The sequence below is a fragment of the Saccopteryx leptura genome, chromosome 1, assembly GCF_036850995.1.
Source record: "Saccopteryx leptura isolate mSacLep1 chromosome 1, mSacLep1_pri_phased_curated, whole genome shotgun sequence".
Lineage (NCBI taxonomy): Eukaryota > Metazoa > Chordata > Mammalia > Chiroptera > Emballonuridae > Saccopteryx > Saccopteryx leptura.
Genome location: NC_089503.1, coordinates 259,282,004 through 259,306,831, shown reverse-complemented (window position 1 = coordinate 259,306,831; position 24,828 = coordinate 259,282,004). Strand labels below are relative to the sequence as shown.

Sequence of the window (24,828 nt, the reverse complement as noted above, 5' to 3'; positions counted from 1 at the left end):
GGCTGAGCGGGCATTTGGGCCCTCTGCGCTCAATTGCTCCCCAGTTCGTAGTGTTAGAGCGAGGCCATATAGGGGAGCTCAGAACTGAGGGACCCTAAGAAGCTGACGTGGGCTGGGGTGAAGAAATGTGAGTTTTCCTAGGGGACGCATTTTGGTGGACTTTTAAGTTCCTGGACCTGCTAACATATTTACCTTGTTGCTAGTTGTGTTTCTTTCGATATAAGCTTAATGAGGGCAGGGTTTTGTTCACTGATGCCTTGCAAGCCCCCTGAGTTATGTCTATCGGAGTAGGAGCTGAAAACACGCCTTCTCAAATGCTCCCTGGGAACCTCCACCCTGGCTCTTGCCACAAGGAGCTCTATGGTGCAAACAGGATAGAAAGGATAGAGGCATGGAGTGCCCCTGGTGTACTGATAAGCAAGTACATTCTGGGTAACATAGACATCACGGCCGCTTCCCTTAGTGTCATCATGGATAGAGCTTCTCATTTCGCATGAAATACAGAGCTCTCAATCCACGGGGGAACCTTACATGTATCTCGCTAAATGGAAGAAGCGGGTTTGAAAGGCTACATGTTCTGTGATTCTAAGTTCATGACATTCTGGAAAAGGAAAAACTATGGAGACAGGAAAAGGATCAATTGTTGTTTAGAATGGGGGTAGGAGGGATCAAAAGATGAAGCACAGAGATTGTTTAGGAAGAAGAAACTTTTTAAAGTTGTTTTTATTCATTTTAGAGAAGAGAGAGAGAGAAGGGGGAGAGGAGCAAGAAGCGTCAACTCCCATATATGCCTTAACCAGGCAAACCCAGGGGTTTTGTTTGTTTGTTTGTTTTTGTTTTGTATTTTTCTGAAGCTGGAAACGGGGAGAGACAGTCAGACAGACTCCCGCATGCGCCCCACCGGGATCCACCCGGCACGCCCACCAGGGGTGGTGCTCTGCCCATCAGGGGGCGATGCTCTGCCCCTCGATGCTCTGCCCCTCGGGGGCGTCGCTCTGCTGCGACCAGAGCCACTCTAGCGCCTGGAGCAGAGGCCAAGGAGCCATCCCCAGCGCCCGGGCCATCTTTGCTCCAGTGGAGCCTTGGCTGAGCATTGGCTGTGGGAGGGGAAGAGAGAGACAGAGAGGAAGGGGGGGGGGTGGAGAAGCATATGGGCGCTTCTCCTATGTGCCCTGGCCGGGAATCGAACCCGGGTCCCCCGCACGCCAGGCCGACGCTCTACCGCTGAGCCATCCGGCCAGGGCCAAACCCAGGTTTTGAACCGCGACCTCAACATTCCAAGTCGACGCTTGATCCACTACACCACTACAAGTCAAGCTAGAAGAAACTATTCTTTATGATAATATGAGTTGGTTCATGTGATTATGCACTTAACTTACAACATAGAACAAACTTAAGAACTCTGTGCTTTCCACTCATTTTTCTGTAAAACAAAAACTGCTCTAATAAAGTTTTTTTGTTTTGTTTTTACAGAGACAGAGTCAGAGAGAGGGATAGATAGGGACAGACAGACAGGAACGGAGAAAGATGAGAAGCATCAATCATTAGTTTTTCTTTGCGACACCTTAGTTCAGTGGTAGTCAAAATGGTCCCTACCACCCACCTAGTGGGCATTCCAGCTTTCATGGTGGGCGGTAGCAGAGCAACCAAAGTATAAATAAAAAAATAGATTTAACTATAGTAAGTTTTTTATAAAGATTTATTCTGCCAAACTTAGTGAAAATCTGACATAAAGTACTTGGTAATTATTATATGCTTTAACTTGCTGTAACTCTGCTTTATAAATTTTATAAAGTTACTTCCCTACTTTATAAACCACCATTACTGTGGAACCAGTGGGCAGTTAGAAAATTTTACTACTGAGATACAAAAGTGGGCAGTAGGTATAAAAAGGTTGACTACCCCTGCCTTAGTTGTTCATTGATTGCTTTCTCACATGTGCCTTGACCATGGGGCTACAGCAGACCGAGTAACCCCTTGCTCGAGCCAGCAACCTTGGGTCCAAGCTGGTGAGCTTTGCTCAAACCAGATGAGCCCGTGCTCAAGCTGGCGACCTCAAGGTCTCGAACCTGGGTCCTCCACATCCCAGTCCAATGCTCTATCCACTGCGCCACTGCCTGGTCAGGCTAATAAAGTCTTATTAAAACAAAACAAACAAGAAAACAGCCCTGGCCAAATGGCTCTGTTGAGAATTCACCTTCTCAATGTGCAAAGGTTGCTGGTTCCATCCCTGAGCAGGGTACATGAAGAAACAGATTGATATTTTTGTCTCTTTCCCTTATTTTCTAAAATCAATAGTATACTGTTCACAAAAATTAGATATTTTATCACTTCATAATCACTTTGGCATATCCTCTAATTTTTGTGAGCAGCGTAGAAACCCTACTGGGTGGTTGAGGGGATAGGGCACATATGAAAAGCAACAAATTGGTGCACAACTAAATGTAACTAAGTGAAATGAGTTGATGCTTCTCTCTCTCAAATCAATGGAAAAGTTTAATACCAACAACAGAGCCCAATCCTATTATCAGGGTTATTTTATTGCCATCTCAGAGGGAACTTCTTTTATTTTTGCTGCTAGTCACAGGCTTTGGGAACTCTAAAGTCCCCATTGGGTCACTTTCTTGACATGTCCCCTGACAATGACTTTAATCTCCCTGTGCTCATTTCCTCATCTGAACAAGGGGACCATGATGACACGTATGGAAGTGGCTGTGACATCCGAAAGGATGTCATCCAGAATGCACTTGCTTATCAGTACCCCAGGGGCACTCCATGCTCACCAGCAGTAGAACCTTCTCCCACCCTCACTGGGCCTCTCTCTTTGCCAACTGTGGGTGTCCAAGGACCTACCCCACTTATTTATGGTTTATCCAGCCAAGGCTTTGTCCATCCCTGGATACACCACCAGAATCACCCTTCAGTGCCCCATCCCAGCCAGTGTGCCATCACAAACCCTTCCTCTGTCCTCTGAGGTGAAGACAAGATGAGACAGACACTAATACTGGAGGGGGGACAGCAAAAGGTAGAAGTTGAGAGTTTAGACTGGAGTTCAGTGTCCTGGGTTAAAATTCCAGCTCAGTCACCCAGAGCTACAGCCACACTTCTTGGCCCCATACACAGAGGGGCGCCCTTCCCAGAGCAGCAAGACATGCCAAGATACTCTCTCTGTTCTGGGCCATCCTGGGCAGCTGTTGGGCCCCACAGACAAATTGGCCAACCCTGCCCCAGGATCACTGAGGCCAGTAGAGGGATTTGTGAGGCCCCAGAGGCTACAGGGAAGTGGTGAGAATGCTTACTTGAGTTCTCCTCCCCTCAGAAGCCTGGCAGGTGAACAGGCAATAGAGGGCAACAAAAGGCAGAGTTTGCCTTGCTTGTGTCTGGTGGAGCATTGTCCCAGTGAGGATCCTATCTTTTGAGAAAGTGTTCTATGCCACACAGGGAAAGGCAGTGAATGACTGGGCTCCCATTAGGCACTGGATATTCTGCAGATTTATTTCTTAAATTCAACTAGGAAACAAAACCTTGGTGTTTGAAAACGCCCATTCTAACAATGAAGGGTCACACGCTATTGGCCCTACTGTTTGTTCTAGGTGCTGGATGGTGTTGTTGGAGAAATTGACAGGCAGGCAGTGGCCAGTCCCAAGAGCAGTATGGGATGAGCCACCAAGGAAGGCAATGGGGATATCTGAGTCATCCTAGCTGGATTATCTAGGATGTCACCACCAACACAGGGTCCACGCTGTCACTAGCAAGGCCAGTGTGGACATTCAATGACTGGAACCCCTGTGGCCATCTCAGATGCCACCAATGGCAGACCTCCCTCCCAATCCACGCTGCCACTCCCATGAGACAGCAGACGCACTGGATGAGACATTAAAGAGGTCTCTGCCAGGTGAGCCTCTGAGTAGTGGGCCAAGCAGCCACCCAGCAGTCTTCAGGGTCTCCCCAGCAGAGCTCCATGGAGATGCCTAAACAGGGACATTTGGGTAGAGGCAACACCCAAATGGTCCCAATCACTTCTGGAAGCTTCTAGGGCATTAGGAAAGGCAGGCAAATCAGGGGAGACCCACCAGGAATGGGAAGTGCAAAAGGCAAATGGCCTGACCTATGAGTGATTTCCAGCTGACCTAGAGGTCCCTTGCTGATGCCTCCTGCACAGGGTGGGGCAGGCAGACCACCCCTGGCTCCTCCATTTGGCAGGTGGGACAACAGGCCTGCCTAGATTTCACACAGGGCTACAACATCCTGGAACCCAGCAGCCTTAGGAGGCCTGGGCTGGATGGACTCCTTAAGGCACAGCTGAGAGGGAAGTGGGAAGGCTCCACTCTGAGTCTAAGACCCAGCGGGGATGAGAAATGGATGCCCCAAGCAAGCCGCAGTTCTCAGGAAATGTCTGCTCCGCATGCGCTTCGCAGAACAGGGAGGAGAAAAGGGAGATGAGGGAAAAGAGGGAAGTTAGGTAAGGGCAGATGGGGATAGCAGGGAACCCCAGGCCAGGAAGCAGAGAGAAGGACACACAGACACAGAGGCAGAGGACAAGCAGAGAGGGGCAAGGAGAGATCTCAGGAGACCAGGCAGAAGAGAATGAGGGTAGGGGAGTGACTCGCACTCTTCCTGGGGTCCAGTTCCTTGGCCCCAGGACAGGGCAGAACTGTATGGCTCCAGCCAGCCTCGCTTGAGGGGCCTGGCCAGCAAGGAGGAGCTTCAGAGGGAGAAGGCACCAGAGCAGATTTGAGTGTAGACACCCTGGTCCAGGGGTAGGTAGTGTCCCTGCTTCAGGTCCAGGAAGAAGAGCCGGTCTGAGATCTGGCCTGGGTCAAAGCCTTCATGCTGCAGGCGTGTCTTCTGGATCTTAAAGGTGCCTGTGGGGATGCAGGTGGAGGTAGGGGGTGTGGACTAGGCAGGGGGCTTTCAGGAGCCCCCAACTCACCATCATTTCCTGTGCCTCCAGGCTTCTGCATATTCCCTCCCCTCAGCCAAGAACATTCTACCCAATTTCCCCTTGTCATTCAGTTCACATTTCTATGCCCCCTCCTTCAAGGAAGACCCCCTGCCCCAACCACCCCCATCACAGCCTGAAACTCTGTGTACTCCCTGCCTTGTTACCTGTCCACCCCCCAAGAGACTGAGGCAGTCTGTCACACAATAGGTCAGGGGTTAACAACTTAAAGCCCAAAGGTCAAATTCAGCCCACCACCTGTTTTTCTAAATCAAGTTTTATTGGCACAAATCCATTCACTTACACAGTGTCTAGACTGCTTTTGTAATAAAAGGCAGACCTGAGTTATTGGGGCAGAGAGTGTATGGCCCATAAAACTGAAAATATTTACTATTCAGACTTTAAAGGGAAGTTTGCACTCCCTGCAGTGGAGGATTAAAGAAAGGTTTTGTGAAATGGTTAGGGTTAAAAAGTAAGAGAAGGCCCTGGCTGGTTGGCTCAGTGGTAGAGCATCAGCCTGCCATGTAGATGTCCCAGGTTCAATTCCCAGTCAGGGCACACAGGAGAAGCGACCATCAGCTTCTCCACCCCTCCCCCTCCCTCTTCTCCCTCCCTTCTTCCCTCTCTCTCGCTCTCTCCTTCCCGTAGCCATAGCTTGACTGGTATGAGCACATCAGCTCTGGGCACTGAGGATGGCTCCCTCAGACACTAAAAATAGCTTGGCTGAGAGCATGACCACAGATGGGCAGAGCATCTGCCCAAGACAGGGGTTACTGGGTGGTTCCCAGTCAAGGCACATGTAGGAGTCTGTCTCTCTATCTCCCCTTCTTTCACTTGGAAAAGAAAAAAATTAAAATTAAAAAAAGTAATGGAAGCCCTAGCAGTGTCATCCCAATAACTCCAAGGTTACAGGTTCCATCCCAGTCAGGGCACATATAAGAATCCACTCATAAATGCATAAACAAATGGAACAACAAATCAATGCTTCTCTCTCTTACTCTCTCCCTTCCTCCCTCTCTAAAATCAATGAGTAAATTAAAAAAAAATTAAAAGCAAGGAAAGATATATGTATGCTCTAGAGTTGGGATGGTGGGTTGTTTTGGTTATTTTTTTTGGAACAAAAATTCAAAAGCACTAACCATAAGATTTTTTCCAAGGGTAAGTATATGTCAAAATTAAGGGTCTCTTCAACAAAGGCTAGTGGACAAAGTTAACAGACTCCCAAATAGAAGAGACCTACTATCTGAAATTGCTAAGGAATTAACATCGAGACCATTACAAGGAACTCCCACAAATCAAAAAGGAAAAGAGAGTAAGGCAATATAATGATGGGCAAAGGATCTGAGAAAGATCAGAAGTGGGAGACAATTTGTTCAATTTTCCTAGTCATCAGAAAAATGCAGAAAATGAAGAAACATACTAAACACTGCAGGATGTCTAGTGAGGTTGGAAGTGAGGAATAGAAATAAATATGTAAATAAAACAAGAGAAGAGTCCTGCACAAGCACATAGCACCAGCTGACTATGACCATTATGTCAGACTTAGCCTGGAGGCCTGAAGCAGGACAAATAAGGGGGTGGAGACAGTGGGGGATGGGCATCAAACCTGTAGTGTCCACCTGGGGCAGGAGACGCAGGAAAATGGGCCGGGCATAAGGTGCTAACACCTTCTGTAGCTCCTGGTACAGTGCATTGGGGCTCAGTTGGCCGTGGGGGTCCGCAATGGCTGCCATGCCTGCTTTGCCTTCTACTCCTATAGACAGAGGCTCAGTTGAGAACACCATATTTCGCCCACCATAGGACCAGATACACCCTCAAACAGCAGCCCCTGGGCTAACACTGGCCAAAGCAGAAAACATTTTAGTGAGTTCCTGCTATACTTCGGCAATCTTGAGCCAGAGTCACTTTCATGATCCCATTTTTCTGATGAGGAAACAGGCTCAAACTGCATATGAAGGGTGATTTCAGGTCCAGTGGTACCCACCCAGGCTGTTGTATGCAATTGCCTAGGATGTGCACTGTCCAAGGGCACATGTAACTCAAAGCTCCTCCTAGCTGGGTTCTTCTGGGGCCACAGTAACCTAGGGCCACCCCCACAGCCCCAACTTGCCTGGTACAGGCACCCCATACACAGCCACATCTGTCTGGCCCAGCAAACGGCTCAGGACACCCTCCACCTCAGTGGTAGAGACGTTCTCCCCACGCCAGCGGAAGGTGTCCCCACTGCGGTCCCGGAAGTACATGTAGCCCAGCTCATCCATCACCAGCACATCACCTGGCAGAGGAGGGAGGGGCAGGTGAGATAGCAGCCACCATCCCCACAGCCAGCCCCAGGGTGTGCGCACCTGAGAGGTAAGCACTGTCGCCCTTGCAGAAGACGTTGTGGGCAATCTTCTTGCTGGTGGCACTGTCGCTTATGTAGCCATCAAAACGACGCAGTGGATCCTGCTGGTTGATCTGGCCCACGAGGAGGCCGGGCTCCCCTAGGGAGAAGGCCATGCTCAGGCTACACAAGGAGGGAACGGGGTGGGGACCCCAGGTCCCAAGATACTGGGTGAGGGCCCCGCTCACCAGCCTGGCATGGCATACAGAGACCCTGGGCATCCCGCAGTAGTTCCATGGTGTCCTCATTGACCTTCACTAGCCGGATGGGGTACACGTGGGGCAGGATGCAGCTGTTGAAGCCACAGGAACCCACCTGGGATAAGGGGAACTGAGTTGACAAGGAGCCCCAGGGTGGCACAGTGTCCTCCCCCAGGACAAGTTGCCTCTCCTGCCTCACAGCCTGGAATAGTACCCCCCAGTGTCACCCCAGCTCTATGACCTTGGGTGATCTGAAGAAAGCGGGTATTTTATCCCCTAGGACTCCTCCTCCCACCTTGTCAGTCCCCCTTACAATATCATGAGAAGACCTGCTGGCCTGCTGCCACTTCCAGGTCCATACAGCCCTCTATACTGGCAGAAGTAGGCATACAGAGTGACCCTGGAGCCATGTGGAGGCACTGGCTGAGCTTCTGCCCACTACCCACAGCATGTTACACTGCCTATTTCAGTCCTATGAGCAGAAATGCCTGGCTAATGGTTTTGTGCTGCTATACACTGTTGGGTATGTTTACAGCAGCAAATTGCACTGGTATGGCCACAGTAGCCCCAGCGATGTCACTTAATATATATGCACGCTGTGGGCCAGACCTTGTTCTCAGGTGAGGTGCTAGGGCCCCAGCAGCCAGTGAGACAGACAGAAAAGAATTCCTGACTGGCTGTTACTTTCTTATTATTCTCATCTGTTCCTGGCCTTGGAGAGGAGGAGGCTGAGAAATGGAGAGTGGGTGTTTGGCAAGGACAGAAAGAAGGTAATTGCTAATCATAAAAGCATGTTTGCACAGAGCTGCGGGCGGGGCCTGTGCTGAGTTTATAATGTTGGGTGAGTTGAACACACCCAATAAACTGTTAACCCCTTTTACAGAAGAAAAAATTGAGGCCCAAGGAGCCTGAGAGATTTGTCCAGGAAAAGGGGATTAGCTCAGCAACCTCCTCCCTTGGTGCCCCTGAGCACTACTCTCTCTGCCACCTCTCCAAGTAGAAACTGAGGCTCATAAAAGCGCATACAACCATTCCATGGACTTGAACTCAGGGGTGAGTTATATGACTGTGTGTGCTAGAACAGGGTCCCCGTGTGGGGAGGTAGTCAGGGAAAGGGAGTCCCAGAAGCTCCTTCTCCTCTATACAGCCCTTGTGCTCCAGAGCCACAGTGATCCCCAAAACCCAATTTGTGCCAAGCTCTCTGCCACACCTACCTTCCCATCCATGTTGGCGATGCTGCAGTTGCACTCGGTGGCTCCGTAGAACTCCCCGATCTGACGCACATGGAAGCGCTCGGCAAACTCCTCCCATATGGCTGGCCGTAGCCCATTGCCCACGGCCAGACGCACACGGTGCTGCCCCTCGGCCTGGTGCACTGGCTGCTTTAACAGGTAGCGACAGATCTCCCCGATATATTGGACCACCTGGGAGAAAGGGAAAGCAAGGTGGGTGGTCATGCAGGTCAGAGGGTATCCTGATACTCCAGGATACTCCCCCACCCTAACCCAGGGCCTAGAACAAAACAGCCCTAAGATTAATGACTGTGGAGAAACAGCTCAGTCCTCAAAAGGGGCCTGGGAGGAGTGGAGGCATCTGGTTTCCCCCATGCCCTTCTGCAGTCCCTGTATCTCCATGCCGCTTCCTGGGTACACCTCGTGAGCTGCAGCGAGGCCAGGAAAGTGAGCCTTGGCATTGACGCCCGAAAAGGCAACCTCAGCCCAGAGGCCATGTGCACTACTCTGTCCCCCAGAGCCTGGCCAGCTGAGCCCAGGCTGCCCACCAGCCCACCCCTAGGATGGGACACTGCCTCTCTGAACCACAGAGGACTGTACCCCACCCAACTGCCCTCCAAATCATCTGCTCATCGATGCCCCTTGCAGGGCATACCTGGACAGGAGCTGGGAGCTGATCATCAACCTGGGACAGCCCCTCCACCCTGTCCCCCAATATGACATCACTGCTACAGGGTGATTTTGTACACCAACTGTACACAGCCCAGTGGGTGTGGAGAGACAAAGGCACATCTTAACCATTTTTAAGTGAACAGTTCAGTGGCAGTAAGCTCATTCACATTGTTGAATAATCATCCCACCATCCATCTCCAGAACTTTCTCATCTTCCCAAACTAAAACTTTGTCCCCATTAAACACTAACTCATCACCCTCCCCCAGCCTTCTACACCCTACCCCTGGCACCCACAATTCTATTTTCTGTCTCTCTGAATCTGACTACTGTATGGATTTCATGAAAGCGGAATCACACAGTATTTGTCCCTTTGTGTCTAGCTTACTCACTTAGCATAATGTCCTGAAAGTTTATCCACATTGTAACATGTGTCCGAATTTCCTTCTTTTTTATAGCTGAATAATATTCTATTGTGTGGATGGACCACATCTCTGCTTCTCCATTCACCCACTGAAGGACATCTGGACTGCTTCCACGTTTTAGCTATTGTGAATAATGCTGCTATGAACATGGGTATATAGATATCTCTTTGAAACTGTTTTTAAGTCTTTTGTTTTAAAACCAGTCTTCACTGGACATAAACCGCCACACAGTATATGATGCCATTTACAGAAAATTTCCAGAGCAGGCAAATCCACAGAAACAGAAAGAAGATTAGTGGTTGCCAGGGGCTGAGGGAGGGGGATGGCGAGTGACTGCTAATGGGGACAGTTTTTCTTTTTAGGGTGATAAAAATGCTCTAGAACTAGATAGAGGTGGTGGTTACACAACACTGTGAATGTACTAGATGTCACTTTAAAATGGCTCATTTTAGCCTGACCAGGCGGTGGCACAGTAGATAGAGCCTCGAACTGGGATGCGGAAGGACTGAGGTTCAAGACCCCAAGGTCTTCAGCTTGAGCGTGGGCTCATCTGGCTTGAGCAAAGCTCACCAGCTTGGACCCAAGGTCACTGGCTCGAGCAAGGGGTTACTCAGTCTGCTGCAGCCCCATAGTCAAGGCACATATGAGAAAGCAATCAATGAACAACTAAGGTGTCGCAATGAAAAACTGATGATTGATGTTTCTCATCTCTCTCCCTTCCTGTCTGTCTGTCCCTATCTATCCCTCTCTCTGTCCCTGTAAAAATAAACAAATAAATCAAATAAAATGGCTAACGCTGAGGTCGCCGGTTCAAAACCCTGGGCTTGCCCAGTCAAGGCACATATGGAAGTTGATGCTTCCTGCTCCTCCCCCATTCTCTCTCTCTTTCTTTCTCTCTCTCTCCATCTTTCTGTTTCTCTTCTCTAAACTGAATAAATAAATTTTTTAAAAAATAAATAAATAAAATGCTAATTTTATGTTTTGTGAATTTCACCTCAATTAAAAAAGAAAACCTCTTTTAGGGGTTTTACTGAAACATCTATGCAGGAAGCATGCTTCTGTCTGGGTGGCTTCACATCAACACAGAATGTGGGTTGGGGTAGAGGAGGAAGGTGATGGCCCCTGGAGACAGTGACAGGTGTTCAGGAATCCCCTCTACTTTCCTGTCCACATTTATATACATTTACAACTTGATAATTAAGTTAAAAATCCAAACTGTCTGCATTTCAAGATACAGATTAGCTATTTTCCCCAAGACCTCCCTCCAAGCAGAATGTAACCCTACAAAAGCAGAGAGGATCACGATCATTGCCCCAACGAGTCCCCAAGGATGCCCTGGCCAGATCCCCTGGCCTGCCTAGCTGTGTGACTTGGGCAAGTAGCTGAACCTCTCTGGGCCCACCTGGCCTGCCTAGCTGTGTGACTTGGGCAAGTGGCTGAACCTCTCTGGGCCCCACCTGTCCATAGTGGGGTGGCACCTGCCAACGTGCCAGTCCCATTCTCTCCCCACCTGCCCCTCCTTCTTAGAGAAAGGTAGTACCTGTATTTCCACCCCTTCACAGTGCTGAAATCCTCCACTGAGGAGGGGAAAGGAGAGGAAAGGATGTGTCTTAGCCCTGCCTGCTGTCAGGAACAGCCACCCCCATGCCTTGTGGCCTTAAACAGCTCAGGGTGGTGACTGTACCCACTGGTCTCATTTCCATGCAGACACCTTCAGGGAAGACTGAAGGAGGGGTGGCTGGGGGTGGGGGGGGCAAGAAACAGGGAGGCAGAGCCTTAGGGAGTTCACACAACCTGGGCCCAATTGCTGTTGCATTACAAGCCTCAGTTTCCACATCTGCAAAATGGGTGTGATGACTTTGCCCACTCCCAAGCAATTATAAGGATCCAATGAGTTACATGTGGAAGATTTAGCCCTAGGCTGGAGACAAAGCACTGCTCAAGAAACAATGGCCCCTCTTCTGTCCCCATCTAGGAGCCCTAGAGAAGGGGTGAGAGAGTGGGAGGTGCCATAATGGAGGACATATGGGAGGGCGGGGCCTGACCGTGCAGTTGTATTTGACGCAGTCATCCCAAAAGCGGCTGGCTGAAAACTTCTTGCGGAGGACAACGGTCAGCCCGTAGATGAGGCACTGCCCCACACCCATGATGTTCCCTGCAGAGGGCAAGCTTGGTGAGGTGACCCCAGTCCCGTGCCCTATCCCCGTCCAAGTTACGCCATCTTACCTGCGGAGTGATACAGAGGTAAGCAGTCGTAGAGTACATCTGCAGCCCGCATGCTGTAAGCGTGGTGGCCGAAAGCTGCGATGCGGTAGTACCTGTGGAAGCAGGGAGTACAGGGCTGGGACCTACATCCCCCCAGGGTATGGGAACAGGGGAATGTGCTGGGAACTGAGGATACAGCAGGGACCCAGGTTTAGCCAGCCCAGCTCCAGGGGACTTACAGGCTGGCAGGAGAGGCACACGCGGCACATAAAGAGCTGTCCATGGTGCTATGTGCCCTGAAGGCTATACAAGGTGAAGGAACAAAGAAGGGCTGAAGGTAACACAGCCAGGGAGGGTGGGGATCCTGTCTGGGGAGGTGACCCACCAGCTGAGACCTGGCAAGGAGCTGAGGGGGCAAGCTCAAGAAGGGTGTCCAGGCAGTGGACATGGCACGTGTTAAGTCCCTGAGGCCAGAGGAGCCTGGCCAGTGTGAGGAAAGGTGAGATGCTGAGGAGACAGTGAGCAAGGCATGGAAAGGAAGAAAATGACATCAGAGAAGTGGCAGGGCCACACAAAATGATGGGGGTTTTATTGTGAAGGCCAAGGTGGGTACATGGAGGTTTGGAACAGGGAGGTCTGAATTCGGATTTTAAATCTCCTGTGGCTGCTGAGGGAAGCAGAGCCTTCAGGGGCAGGAACAGGAGGAGCAGAAGGACAAAGGAGGGTGGGGGCAGGTCAGATGAAGTAGGGGGTGTGTGAAAAAAAGTGGAAAAATTGAGGAGACAAGCCCTACTGATGGACTGGACATGGGGAAGAGGAGGGGCAACGAGGAATCCCAAAGAACCAGGGAGAGGGCAGCACTACATTCTGGGATGGACTGGGAGTTTTATGGGATTGGGAGCGAGATGCCCACAGACCCCAACGTGAGCTGGTCTTGGAGTCAAGCTATAGATGGCCTGAATCATCCTCTGGATTGGGGACAATGCCATCAGTCCCTCACCTGCTGTGCACGACAATGGCAGCCTTGGGTAGCCCTGTGGTCCCCGATGTATAGATATAGAAGAGTCGATCTGCAGGAGATGAGGGTGTTGAGAACTGGGTGCTGGGCAGGTGGAATGAAGGGATAGGGTGGGTACCGGAGGGAGAGAGAGGTCCCATTCTGGACTCACCATTCATGCCCTTGCCAGGGGACTGGGCCAGGGGAGCAATGGATGCCTCCTTCAACAGTGGGTCGAGGAGGTGGGTGTCTGGCCAGATGCCCTCAGGACCCAAGTCTCCAGAGCAGAACTTGAGCAGACTCTTCCCCAGCTGTCCACTCACCTCAGCCACCACTGCAGCCCGAAACAAATGTGTCATGGTCAAGGATGGGCAGGCTCCTCCCAAGGTCTGGGATGCACTGTCACCCTACCCTGAGCAGCCCCAGGCCCCCGTCCACAACAATGTCCTACCCGCACCCAGCCTCACCCGCTGCCAACTCTCCTCCAAAGATGAGGGCCTTGGCGCCAGAGGTACTCAGGCAAAAAGTGAGGGGCTCACGCCGCAGGTTGACATTGAGCAGAGCAGCTTCCACACCTGCCTTGGCCAGGCCCAGCCACAGTCCCACGAACTCTGGTCGGCCCTCCATGAAGATGGCCACCACATCACCTGACACTAGGCCCAGCTGAGAGAAGACATTGGCCACAGCATTGGAGTAGGTGTCCAGCTGCGCGAAGGTCCAGCACGTACCGCTGCCTGCATCCACCAGGGCAAGCCGGTCAGGCTGCTGCCGCGCCACTGCCTGGAAGATCCCTGGAATGCTGTGGCAGGCACGCTGGTGCCACCACAGCTCCAGGCGTACTCGGATCAGCACAGAGAGGCCGCTGGGTGGAGGGATGGAGAGGACAGTGTTACTGGGTACCTGGCCAGGACCCCAGGAGACTCCCCTAAGCTTGTGTCCACATCTAGAGAAAGTGGAGGAAAAAGTCCCTATGCCCCCAAGATTGATGAGGGTTCAAAAGTACCCTTTGGTTGGTAGGTCTCTTGGGGACTAAGGTCCATTTACCAACCAGCCCAAAAAGAAGCGGATTCTTACCTTCTTCTTCCGCCCAGCTTGCTCAGTGACCCTGAAGGAGCTGAGGCCTACTTCTATCTTTTTTTTTTAAGATTTTATTTACTGATTTTCGAGAGAGGAGAGAAAGAAAGAGAGTGCAGGAGGGAGGGAGCAGCAGGAAGCACCCACTCGCAGTTGCTTCTCATATGTGCCTTGACCATGCAAGCCCCAGGTCTTGGACTGGTGACCTTGGCCTTCTAGGTGGACACCCTATCCACTGCACCACCACAGGACAGGCCCTAGTGCTAACTTTGTTTCTCTCCCCTGGGCTGTATCAAGCACCCTAACTCCCCACCACCTCCAGCTTGGACTCCTCATGTTCCACTTGCTCCAACCAGGCCTCAGATCCAGCCATGTGCTAGGCAGCTGCTCTACCCCTGCATCACTTGATGGCACTAGGCACAGATGGCTGGAGAGCGGCGGCCTCCATCCCAGGTGGGGCCAAGAGACCTGTTGGGCATAGGGGCTGAAATTCAATGAGCATTTGAAGCAGGTGTGTCTCATTCCCCCTTCCCAACCTGCTAGTGGATATGAGGGGATTGAGGGGATCAGAGGCCCGAGGGAACAGCAGGACCCCAAACAGAAGTGACCAAGGCCCTGAATGACTGTGTGGAGGTAAGCAGCCACCAAGTACACCAGGCTGTCAGATGAGGGAGAGATAAACTTTTTTCTTATTTTAAGTAAACAAAATTGCTTTAGGTAAAAAAACCTAAAAATCCAGAATTTCCTGGTGTGGCAACTTGAGAAACGAGTAGTTCCCCTGGTTTTATGTGGCTCCCTGCCCCGCTGCCCAGAGTCTCTGGCTCTGAGAAGTAACCTGGAATTAACTGGTTAAGGCACTGACAATTGGGGCCTGTTTGTTACAGCAGCTTGCTCTGCCCTGAACACTACAGGCATAGTCTCAACTATACCACCCCTTAGGCCTCATCTGTCCATCACGTCCCACCTGCTTTACTGTCAAATTCCTTATCAAATCCATTCTTTGAACCCTCACTGTTTCCAGCATGCCTCTTTATTCCTTGCAATGGCTTCCTTACATCCTTGGATTCAACATGTTCAGAGCAGACCTCAGTACTTTCACTCATTCATTCATCCATTCACTCATTCATTCCCTTCCTCCTTCACTTAGCAGGCAGCTGCCGTGTACAAGTGCCTATTATGTACTAGGTACTGTTTTCGGCTCCAACTCTCAGGGGCTCATAGTACTTCCAGGAGAGAGGACCCCTCCTCATGCATGAACAAGTAAGAGGGAAGTGCTGGCTGACGACAAGGCCCTGACGGGTGATGCAGCCAGAGTTGTGTGGACTGAAGTAGGGGTGTAGTGGCCCTGGACAGAGGCAGGTAGGTGAATTTTTTTTTTTTCATTTTTCCGAAGCTGGAAACTGGGAGGCAGTCAGACAGACTCCCGCATGCGCCCGACCGGGATCCACCCGGCATGCCCATCAGGGGGCGATGCTTTGCCCCTCTGGGGCGTCGCTCTGTTGCGTCCAGAGCCATTCTAGCACCTGAGGCAGAGGCCACAGAGCCATCCCCAGCGCCCGGGCAAACTTTGCTCCAATGGAGCCTCGCTGTGGGAGGTGAAGAGAGAGACAGAGAGGAAGGAGGGGTGGAGGGGTGGAGAAGCAAATGGGCGCCTCTCCTGTGTGCCCTGGCCGGGAATCGAACCCGGGACTCCTGCATGCCAGGCCGACGCTCTACCGCTGAGCCAACCAGCCAGGGCCAGGTAGGTGAATTTTGAACAGGGCCTGGCAAGGTGAAAAAGAGAGGTCATGAGTAAAGCTGGGGGCACAGCCCTGGGAAAGGAATGGGCTTGGGGAATAAGGCACATTTGGGAACTAGAGCAGAGGGCAGTGTGGCGGGAATCAGGCAAGAGGGAGGTGGAGGGAGACAAGGTTCTCGGTGGGCAGGCAGGTCTGTTAGAGGAGCGTATGTACAGGCCTGCTGGCACCTGCAGTTTTTAAAAACAAGGTTCAGGGTTCTGATGACACGAGTTTTCCTGCTTGTGTCATACTGTTTACCCTGGGGGCCCCTAGGACCCCCTCCAGATGCTCCTGGGAAGGGACCAGGATTCTGTGGTCCATGTGACCAGGTTGAACCCCAGATTCAACACACATGCTACCTGCCAGCACACCTGCCCATTCACTAGGCTCCTCCCAATATCCTCGCCGCCCCCACCAGGAAGCCTTCCAGAGGTCAGACCTTGCACTGTAGCCCCTGCTTCCCCATCACAGCACAGATCTCCCCATACGGGCCCAGATTCGGTCAGTTTCACACAAGAGGTGAGAGTCATTCTGGGCAAAGAAGGGAAAATGAGGATGGAAGGTGGGGCAGGCAGCTGCCACTTAAACTAGTGGGCTAGAAGTAAAAATTACAAATGAAAGAAGAAAGAGAGCAACTGGCAAGGAAAAGGATGGAGAATGTGAGCATTTGTAGGCACAGAGAACAAGACAAGATCTGCATAGATCCCTAACCATATCTTGGAAAAGATATACTGAGGAGAGAAACTGCAGGGCTCAAGGCAGTAAAGAGAGGACTGCACACCCCTCTAGAGTATTCATATTTCGTACCACATGTTATATATTAGCTACTAAAAAGACTAAGTAAGGATGTAAAACAGGGTTAGTCAACCTTTTTATACCTGCCGTCCACTTTTGTATCTCTGTTAGTAGTAAAATTTTCTAACCACCCACCGGTTCCACAGTAATGGTGATTTATAAAGTAGGGAAGTAACTTTACTTTATAAAATTTATAAAACAGAGTTACAGCAAGTTAAAGCATATAATAATAATTACTTACCAAGTACTTTATGTTGGATTTTCACTGTTTGGCAGAATAAATCTTTATAAAACAACTTACTATAGTTAAACCTATTTTTTATTTATACTTTGGTTGCTCCGCTACCGCCCACCATGAAAGCTGGAATGCCCACTAGTGGGCAGTAGGGACCAGGTTGACTACCACTGATGTAAAATATTAAAAGTTAGCTGTTTATACATCCATTTGCCTGGTCAGATCCTCATGGCTTATCCATTCAACTAATAAATACAGTAGCTAAGATAAGCAGACTGTGTTTATTGAGCACCTGCTATGTGCTGAGCACTGTGCTAACTTTATGGCTACCTTCAAAAGTAAGGTCTTAAGATCCCCATTTGTCAGTTGATGAATGAGTTGAGAGCTCTCAGAGAGGTAAATTAACATGCCCGTGTTTACAGAGAGTCAGGGACAGAATAACCAAGAACCAGGCCCTGGAGAAGGGTCCCTAAGCTCCTCCTCAGGCTAGCCAGAAAGGCAGGCCAAGTGCCCATGGTACACATAGCAGGTGCTCAATTCGTGCTGCTTGAAGGAGAGGCATTGTACAAAGACTAATGCATACCAATGTTCCTTCATCCTTACAGATGAAGGAACTGGGACTCAGGGTGACAATCCAAGGCCAATAGGGGGCAGAGCCAAGGTCCAGCTAGACACACTGACTCTGGTCAACAAGCTACTACCAGCTTTCAGCCACCAAGGTACCCACTGCCAGCTGATGGCAATCAACAACACATCTGAGCACCTACTGTGTGGCTAGCTCTCCTCTTGGAGCTTCCTTGATAGAGCACCCAAAACACTCCTTGAGCCTGACCAGGCGGTAGCGCAGTGGATAGAGTGTTGGCCTGGGATGCAGAGGACCCAGGCTGGAAACCCTGAGGTCACCAGCTTGAGTGTGGGCTCACCAGCTGGAGCGCGGAGTCGCCGGCTTGAGCATGGGGATCACAGACATGACCCCATCACTGCTAGCTTGAGCCCAAAGATTGCTGCTTGAAGCCCAAGGTCGCTGGTTTAAGCCCAAGGTCACTGGCTTAAGTAAGGGGTCACTGGCTCAGCTGTAGCCCCCCCCCCACTCCCACCCCCCGTCAAGGCACATATGAGAGAGCAATCAATGAACAACTAAGTTGCTGCAACGAAGATCTGATGCTTCTCATCTCTCTCCCTTCCTGTCTGTCTGTCCCTATCTGTCCCTCTCTCTGTCTTACTGTCTTTATTACTAAAAAAAAAAAAAGTTCCTTGAGGGGAAAAAAATCCCCTGGGGGAGGGCCATCAGCAAGGTTGGGAACTACAGGAAGCAGCCTCTGCACGGAGGCTCACCATCCATAGACAACACTGCAAGAAACAGGAACTGGGCTGTGGCTGGTCACACTCAAGTTTCTTGAGCACCCATGGTAGGGCCCAATACTCCCGGACTTTCACCAGTCTCCTGTTCTAGCCCCCAGGGCTCTCTGAAGCACGCCCACACAGGCAGGCACTGGATGCCAAAGCTCCACTCCAGTCACATGCCTGGGCAGCAGCCCACGCCATCCCCACCCTGAAGACAAAGAGGCCACTCTCTGCCTCTGCGTCCTTCCCAAGGGCTCTTTTCACCCCTCTGCTCCTTATATCCCCTCTTGTTTTTACCAGGGCAACAAGATACCAACAAGGTTAAATGTGGTCAGGTTTCACTCCACAATTACAGGATGAGTTGGGAGAACTGGGACAGGGTGCTTAAATATTTCTTGAATCCAGAATCTAAATACAGTTCCCACCACCCCACCACTCCAGCACAGCACAGCAGCTAAAAACATGGACTCTGAAGCCCTGTCCCTCCCTGGCTGTGTTGTCCAGGGCAAATGTACTCACCTCACTGCCTTTGTTCATCAACCTGTAAAATGGGGTTCATAAGCATTCCTTCCTTACAGAGCTAAGAGAGAGCATTAGAACAAGGCCTGCGCCTGACCAGGCAGTGGTACAGTGGATGGAGCGTCAGACTGGAATGTGGAGAACCCAGGTTCGAGACCCCAAGGTTGCCAGCTTGAGCGCGGGCTCATCTGGTTTGAGCAAAGCTCACCAGCTTGGACCCAAGGTCGCTGGCTCGAGCAAGGGGTTACTTGGTCTGCTGTAGCCCTACGGTCAAGACACATATGAGAAAGCAATCAATGAACAACTAAGGTGTTGCAATGAAAAAGTGATGATTGATGCTTCTCATCTCTCTCCGTTCCTGTCTGTCTATCCCTCTCTCTGACTCTCTCTGTCTCTGTAAAAAAAATAAAATAAAAAATAAAAAAATAACAAGGCCTGCTACATGAGAAGACTACACAAACTGCATTAGTTAGTTATAGCTGCATAACAAGTTACCCCAAAATTACCACTGGAAACAATAATCATATCTCATAGTTCCTGTACATCAGGAATCCAGGAGTGGCTTAGCAGGGTGGTTCTGTCTTGGGGTCTCTTATGAGGGCTACAATCAAGGTGAGAACAGCTGGGGTTCTGTTCATTTCAAGGTTTTACTGGGAAAGAATTCACTTCCAAATTCATTTATGTAGGCCTCTCCAAGGGGCTGCCTCACATATGGCAGCCAGCTTCTGCCAGAGGGAGTGACCCAAGAGAGGGCACCCAAGACAGAGCCACAGTCTTTTTTATTACCTAATCTAAGAAGTAATATCTCATTACTTCTGCTATGTTCCACTCTTTAGAAGTGAGTCACTAGGTCCAACCAACACTCAAAGGGAAGGGATGTGATAAGAGCATGAAGACCAAGACGGGGGCCATTTTCAAGGCTGCCTCCTACGGAAAAGTTTGTCAAGCCCAGTGTCAGGGATTCAGTGTGGACCCAGCTCCTGTCCTATCCCCAGGGAAGACGGGACCAGGCACAGATACCTCCAGGTCCATAGGGTAGAGCTGGCGCCTTGACAAGCACAAAGAGGCAGGGAGGGCCTGCCAGCCATGCCCCTGTTGTGTGCAATTCAGTGGAGGCCAGGGCCACAGGCTCCATATGGGCGTCCCACATTCCCAAGAGGAGAGGGTACCTGTGAAGGCATCAAGTCTGAAAGACCTACAGCATGTACTCACATGGGGGCTGCTACTGAGATTTTCTCTGATGGGAACCTTCAGCAATACCTATTTCACCCCTGGAAGACCCTAACAGCTCCTTTCAGCAAGCCCCCTCAAAGACCCCCCTAGTGACCTATCAAGGATGCCTGTACATGAATGACACCAGAATCTCTCTCCCCAGAAGTCCCAGTCTCCAGAGACCACCAAACAAGCCTAGGAATAAACAGCAACCTCTCCACAGACCCGAACAACCCCTAAAGTCCGGCACAGACTTCAAACTCTCAAGAAGCACTTGACTTGGCAAAAGAGAAACCTGTAAATGGCCGAGAGGAAGCACACATCCTTCAAAGACCTTAAAAGTCCTTTACAGATACCCCAAGAAGCCTTTTCATTCCTCCCCCAAAAGCTGCAAATAGATCCAAAGTGTCTGGTCAGTCTGGACAGCCCCAAAGACCCATGTCCCTCCAGAGACCCTCAAGCCGTCCCCTGCAAGTCCCCTTAGTCCCCAACCTGTCACTCTTTTGAGGCCTCTGCACAGCACCTAGCTCCGGCCTCACCAAAGCCCCGCTCCTAGGACCTAAACCCTCCCTCCCTAGGCTCCCCACCACACACCCACACACGCACACACGCGCGCGCGCCGCTCTTGCAGCCCTCTTCTGTTCGCCCGTAGGGAACACGGCCGGGGACCAGGCCGGGGTTGCACTCACAACAGGTCCCGCCTCGCTGTCTTGCAGACGATGCGCAGGAAACGCCAGCCGCCGCCGCCCACGTACACGCAGAGGGCCGCCGCTGCGCTCCAGGTCCACGGCAACCCCAGCAGCCACAGCAGGACCAGCGAAGTCACGGAGGCCGAGCCCGCACCAGGAGCACGCATCCTGTGGAGGCGGAGAGCCTGAGGCTGCTGGCCGCTCGGGTCCCGCCCCACGGCCAGGCAGGTCCCACCCCAAGGGTCGGTCCCGCCCCCAAGGGCGAGCCCAGGATGTCCACTTAGAGCCTGACCCCGCCCCCACCTCAGGCCCTTCAGCTCCGAACCAGACTCCGCCCCTATGTCTGCGATTGGACACGTCCCTGCTAGACTCCGCCCACGGACCGGGGCTCCGTCTTGTCCACACCACAGACCCAGGCCTCCCCAGTACTTCAACCAGGCCTCGCTCACACGCCATGACTTAGCCTCTGCGCTGGGTGCCAGGACAAATCCGCACTTCCAATTCTTAAGCCGATCAGGCCACAAATTCTGGTTTTTCCCGCTGGTCCCGCCTCTACTAACCTGCCACTCATTGGGCCCCGCCCCAGCACCAGGCCTTTGGCCCCGCCCACGAGCGTAAGTCCCGCACTGCCCACTCTGAACCAGACTCCACCCTCTTTCCCGGAGCTGACCCGCATTCCAGACTCAGGTTCCATCCCCGGTCACCGACCCCGCCCTCAGGCTTTGGTCCTGTCACCACCCTCCGAGACTCACTCCAGCCCACCTATAGCGCCCTAGGCTCCGCCCCACTGCCGTAGCCCAGGCCCACCCAAAGATCCTCTTCCGACCTGTTTGGCTAAAGGCCACATAGTCGCACAGCTGAGGTCCGCCCCCTTCCGGAGGCCACAACCATGGAGAGCCCCGGGGCGAGAGAATCGACGGCTAACGAGAACTAGGGGCTAGAACGGCCCCCGGGAAGCCGCCCGCTGTCTCCATAGCAACCAAACCTCTTCAGACTCACGCTCTGCGTTTAGGAAACACGTGCGTAGCCTCTGGGTGCTCTAGGCCCAGGCCTGCTGCCATCCAGGATTCCTACCCTAGGGACCTGGAAAATCCCGGTTCACAGTTGGGGCCTACGGGTGCAGGACTATTGCCTAAGCTTGCCCCAAATATAAGCCCCAAAGCCTCTTCGATCTTAAACACACATTTCAGGAGCCTTGGAAGTACTAAACTCACAGCGGAGAAAAATGGGCCACATAGGCCTTGGCCGGTTGGCTCAGTGGTAGAGCGTCGGCCTGGCGTGTGCAGGTGTCCCGGGTTCGATTCCCGGCCAGGGCACACAGGAGAAGCACCCACCTCCTTCTCCACCACTCCCCCTCTCCTTCTCTGTCTCTCTCTTTCCCCCCTGCAGCCAAGGCTCCATTGGAGAAAAGTTGGCCGGGGCGCTGAGGATGGCTATGTGGCCTCTGCCTCAGGCGCTAGGATGGCTCTGGTTGCTGCGAGCAACGCCCCAGATGGGCAGAGCATCGCCCCCTGGTGGGCATGCCCAGTGGATCCTGGTAGGGCGCATGCGGGAGTCTGTCTGACTGACTCCCCGTTTCCAACTTCGGAAAAAAAAAATACACACACACAAAAAAAGGGCCACATATTAAATCTCATAAGCAGCTTTACAGACCTACAGTTACCACATAACTTTCTAACTAAAAGCAATTAGTGGCAAGTAGTCACATCCTATGGCAGTATTTTTTCCCTAACAAGGGTCAATCTTCACCTTAACTGAGCCTATCTGTTGTCTATTTTTAATTTTTTAATTTTTTTATTTTTATTTTTTGTATTTTTCTGAAGCTGGAAACAGGGAGAGACAGTCAGACAGACTCCCGCATGAGCCCGACTGGGATCCACCCGGCAGGGGCGATGCTCTGCCCCTCCGGGGCGTCGCTCTGCTGCGACCAGAGCCACTCTAGTGCCTGGGGCAGAGGCCAAGGAGCCATCCCCAGTGCCCGGGCCATCTTTGCTCCAATGGAGCCTTGGCTGCGGGAGGGGAAGAGAGAGACAGAGAGGAAGGGGGGGGGGTGGAGAAGCAAATGGGCGCTTCTCCTATGTGCCCTGGCCGGGAATCGAACCCGGTTCCCCCGCACGCCAGGCCGACGCTCTACCGCTGAGCCAACCGGCCAGGGCCTGTTGTCTTTTTTGCATCTAAGATAACCTACCTTTGGAATATCAAAGCACAACCACAGCACCTGAGCAGAGACCAAAAATCCCTTCATTGTTATCATTATTATGTTGTTAGCTGTTAACTATCCTATATTCATCTTTGTAAGTATGTCTATTCCTTTTATTTTTACCCAAGCCCAGAGATTCCCCCACTCCTACCTCCTCTTCCACCTCTGTACGTAATCTATATCCAATGGATTTCATGTAACCCCTTTATATCTTCCCCGTTGATTCCAATGTATATAATAAGTAGTAAAGCTGCCATTTTCCGGGGCATTTTCTCAATTCCTTAAGATTTTGCTTCCGGGCAATTGTCTTCAGTTTGTCTCTTAAAAATTCATGAAAATTGTTGCAGGTTTGGACTTTTTAAAAATTGACACCAGGGCCTCAGAAGTATCTGAGTCCAAATCCCACCTTAGTCTGAAAGATATACTGTTCACAAAAATTAGGGGATATTTCAAAAGGAATATGAAGAGATAAAATATTCCCTAATTTTTATGAGCAGTATATATTACAAGAACTTGACAAATGTAAATCTGTACCCCAAAATCTTGTCAGTTAAATAGCACTGTAACATCCCAGGAGCCCAGGGAGAACAAAAGCCACACCAGGTCCCCGCCCTACCACAGGAGTCCTCTATTGGCACCCCAAGGTCCTAAATGCTCACTCAGAGACCCTAAAGCACCCTCTTGATCAGGTGGGGCCAGCATTGGCCTGGCTGCCCACCATCCCGTTCCATGGCTGACCTGGAGCTGCTCACAGACCTTCAGTCTTGGCTGTTCCCTCATGGGCTCCCAGAAGCTCAGGCAGGAGGCAGGCAGAGGCAACCAGTCCAAGACAGAAAACCCCAAAACTAGCCCAAACTGGTGGACCCTCTGAAGGGCTCTGTTTTTGCAGACTCCTGGGCCCTGCTTTGCTGCACAGTTCCCATGAGGGCCTCTATCCTATCCCTCCCTCCAAGCTCCCCTTCCCCAGCCCTCCTGCCCACCCCACCCCTGCTTGTTTTCGTCCCTGTTTGGCCGACCTTCCCAGTGCACTTCTTGGGAGGCAGCCTGGGCCTGCTTCCAGAGCCATCTGGAGGACAAGGCTTGGCAGGCACCCACCCTCCTCCACCCCCTACCGCCCATGCTGTCATTGGTTCCTGCTGGGCTTCCAGAGTGGGTGAAATGGGAACTGAGGAGACAGATCAGGAGGAAAGGCCCAGAGCCAGCCACTGGCCCACTACTTTCTTGACCAGGGATCAGATGACCAGAAACTATAGCTGTACTCTTATGCTGCCAGGTAGCACTATTGTGATTACCCCCATTTTACAGGTAAAAAACTGAGCACTGGAGCTGTCACACCAGTTCAGAGTTGAGGTTCATTCACTCACAAATGTGGGCACAGAGCTTGCCTACCCTTCTTCTCCCCTTTCCTTCTTCCCTAAACTTCTCCACCCCCACCTCCTTCTTGCCCTGATTTTCCTCTTCCCCCCAGTTCCTTCCTCTCTCCACCTCCTTCCTCTTAACCCTCTTCTTGTTTCTTCCTCCCCTCCCCCCTCTCTCCACTTGCCTCTTTGCTCTTTTTCCCTACTTCCCTCCCTTCCTCCACCCATTTCTTTCCCTTTCTACAGCCCTCTGCCTCCTCCTCCTCCCCACCCCTTCTCTTCCCTTTCTCCTTCCCATCTGTTTTTCCCCCTTCTCCTCCACCTCCTCCCTCTTTGTTCCCTCTGCTCCTCCCCTTATCTCACCAGGTTTACTAAGCTGGAACTGAATAGTGCAGGTGACAATATCTTCTAATACTACCCACTGTTGACTGAGGACGCACCAACAGAATTCTAGACTCAGGGTGAAACAAAGAAAAATTTATTACACTCGCGAGCGGGCCCAAGGCAAGGAAATGGCCAAGAGCCCGGAGCCACTTCAGCAGGCAAGTTTTATACCTATTTTCAGGGAGA

General features: G+C 51.5%; 1 protein-coding gene across 2 annotated transcripts; it reads right to left on the bottom strand.

The window, feature by feature from the left end:
• Nucleotides 1-2,519: 2,519 nt before the first annotated feature.
• Nucleotides 2,520-23,858, bottom strand: SLC27A1 (solute carrier family 27 member 1). Of its 2 annotated transcripts, XM_066349455.1 has the most exons (13): nucleotides 23,639-23,858; nucleotides 20,701-20,868; nucleotides 13,522-13,916; nucleotides 13,227-13,388; nucleotides 13,058-13,127; nucleotides 12,079-12,170; nucleotides 11,898-12,007; nucleotides 8,740-8,949; nucleotides 7,514-7,640; nucleotides 7,288-7,425; nucleotides 7,053-7,217; nucleotides 6,549-6,695; nucleotides 2,520-4,865 (listed from the first exon to the last, which is right to left on the bottom strand). In XM_066349455.1, exons 2-13 carry the CDS (start codon nucleotides 20,865-20,867, stop codon nucleotides 4,708-4,710), a joined length of 1,941 nt encoding a protein of 646 aa, XP_066205552.1. In that variant the 5' UTR covers nucleotide 20,868; nucleotides 23,639-23,858; the 3' UTR covers nucleotides 2,520-4,707. The 2 variants fall into 2 exon arrangements, 1 of the variants encoding a protein (XP_066205552.1); XR_010747017.1 differs by having other exon boundaries at nucleotides 4,730-4,865; nucleotides 6,549-7,217; nucleotides 23,657-23,858.
• Between the last annotated feature and the right edge of the window lie 970 nt (nucleotides 23,859-24,828).

What these genes read in the sequence shown, in the direction of transcription:
- SLC27A1 (XM_066349455.1), bottom strand. Translation starts at nt 20,867, where the DNA reads ATGCGTGCTCCTGGTGCGGGCTCGGCCTCCGTGACTTCGCTGGTCCTG. An exon ending in GCGTCAAATACAACTGCACG is followed by an intron (nt 8,950 to 11,897) that starts GTCAGGCCCCGC and finishes CCTTTCTCCCAG; the next exon opens with GTGGTCCAATATATCGGGGA. An exon ending in TCGCCAACATGGATGGGAAG is followed by an intron (nt 7,641 to 8,739) that starts GTAGGTGTGGCA and finishes CCCTTATCCCAG; the next exon opens with GTGGGTTCCTGTGGCTTCAA.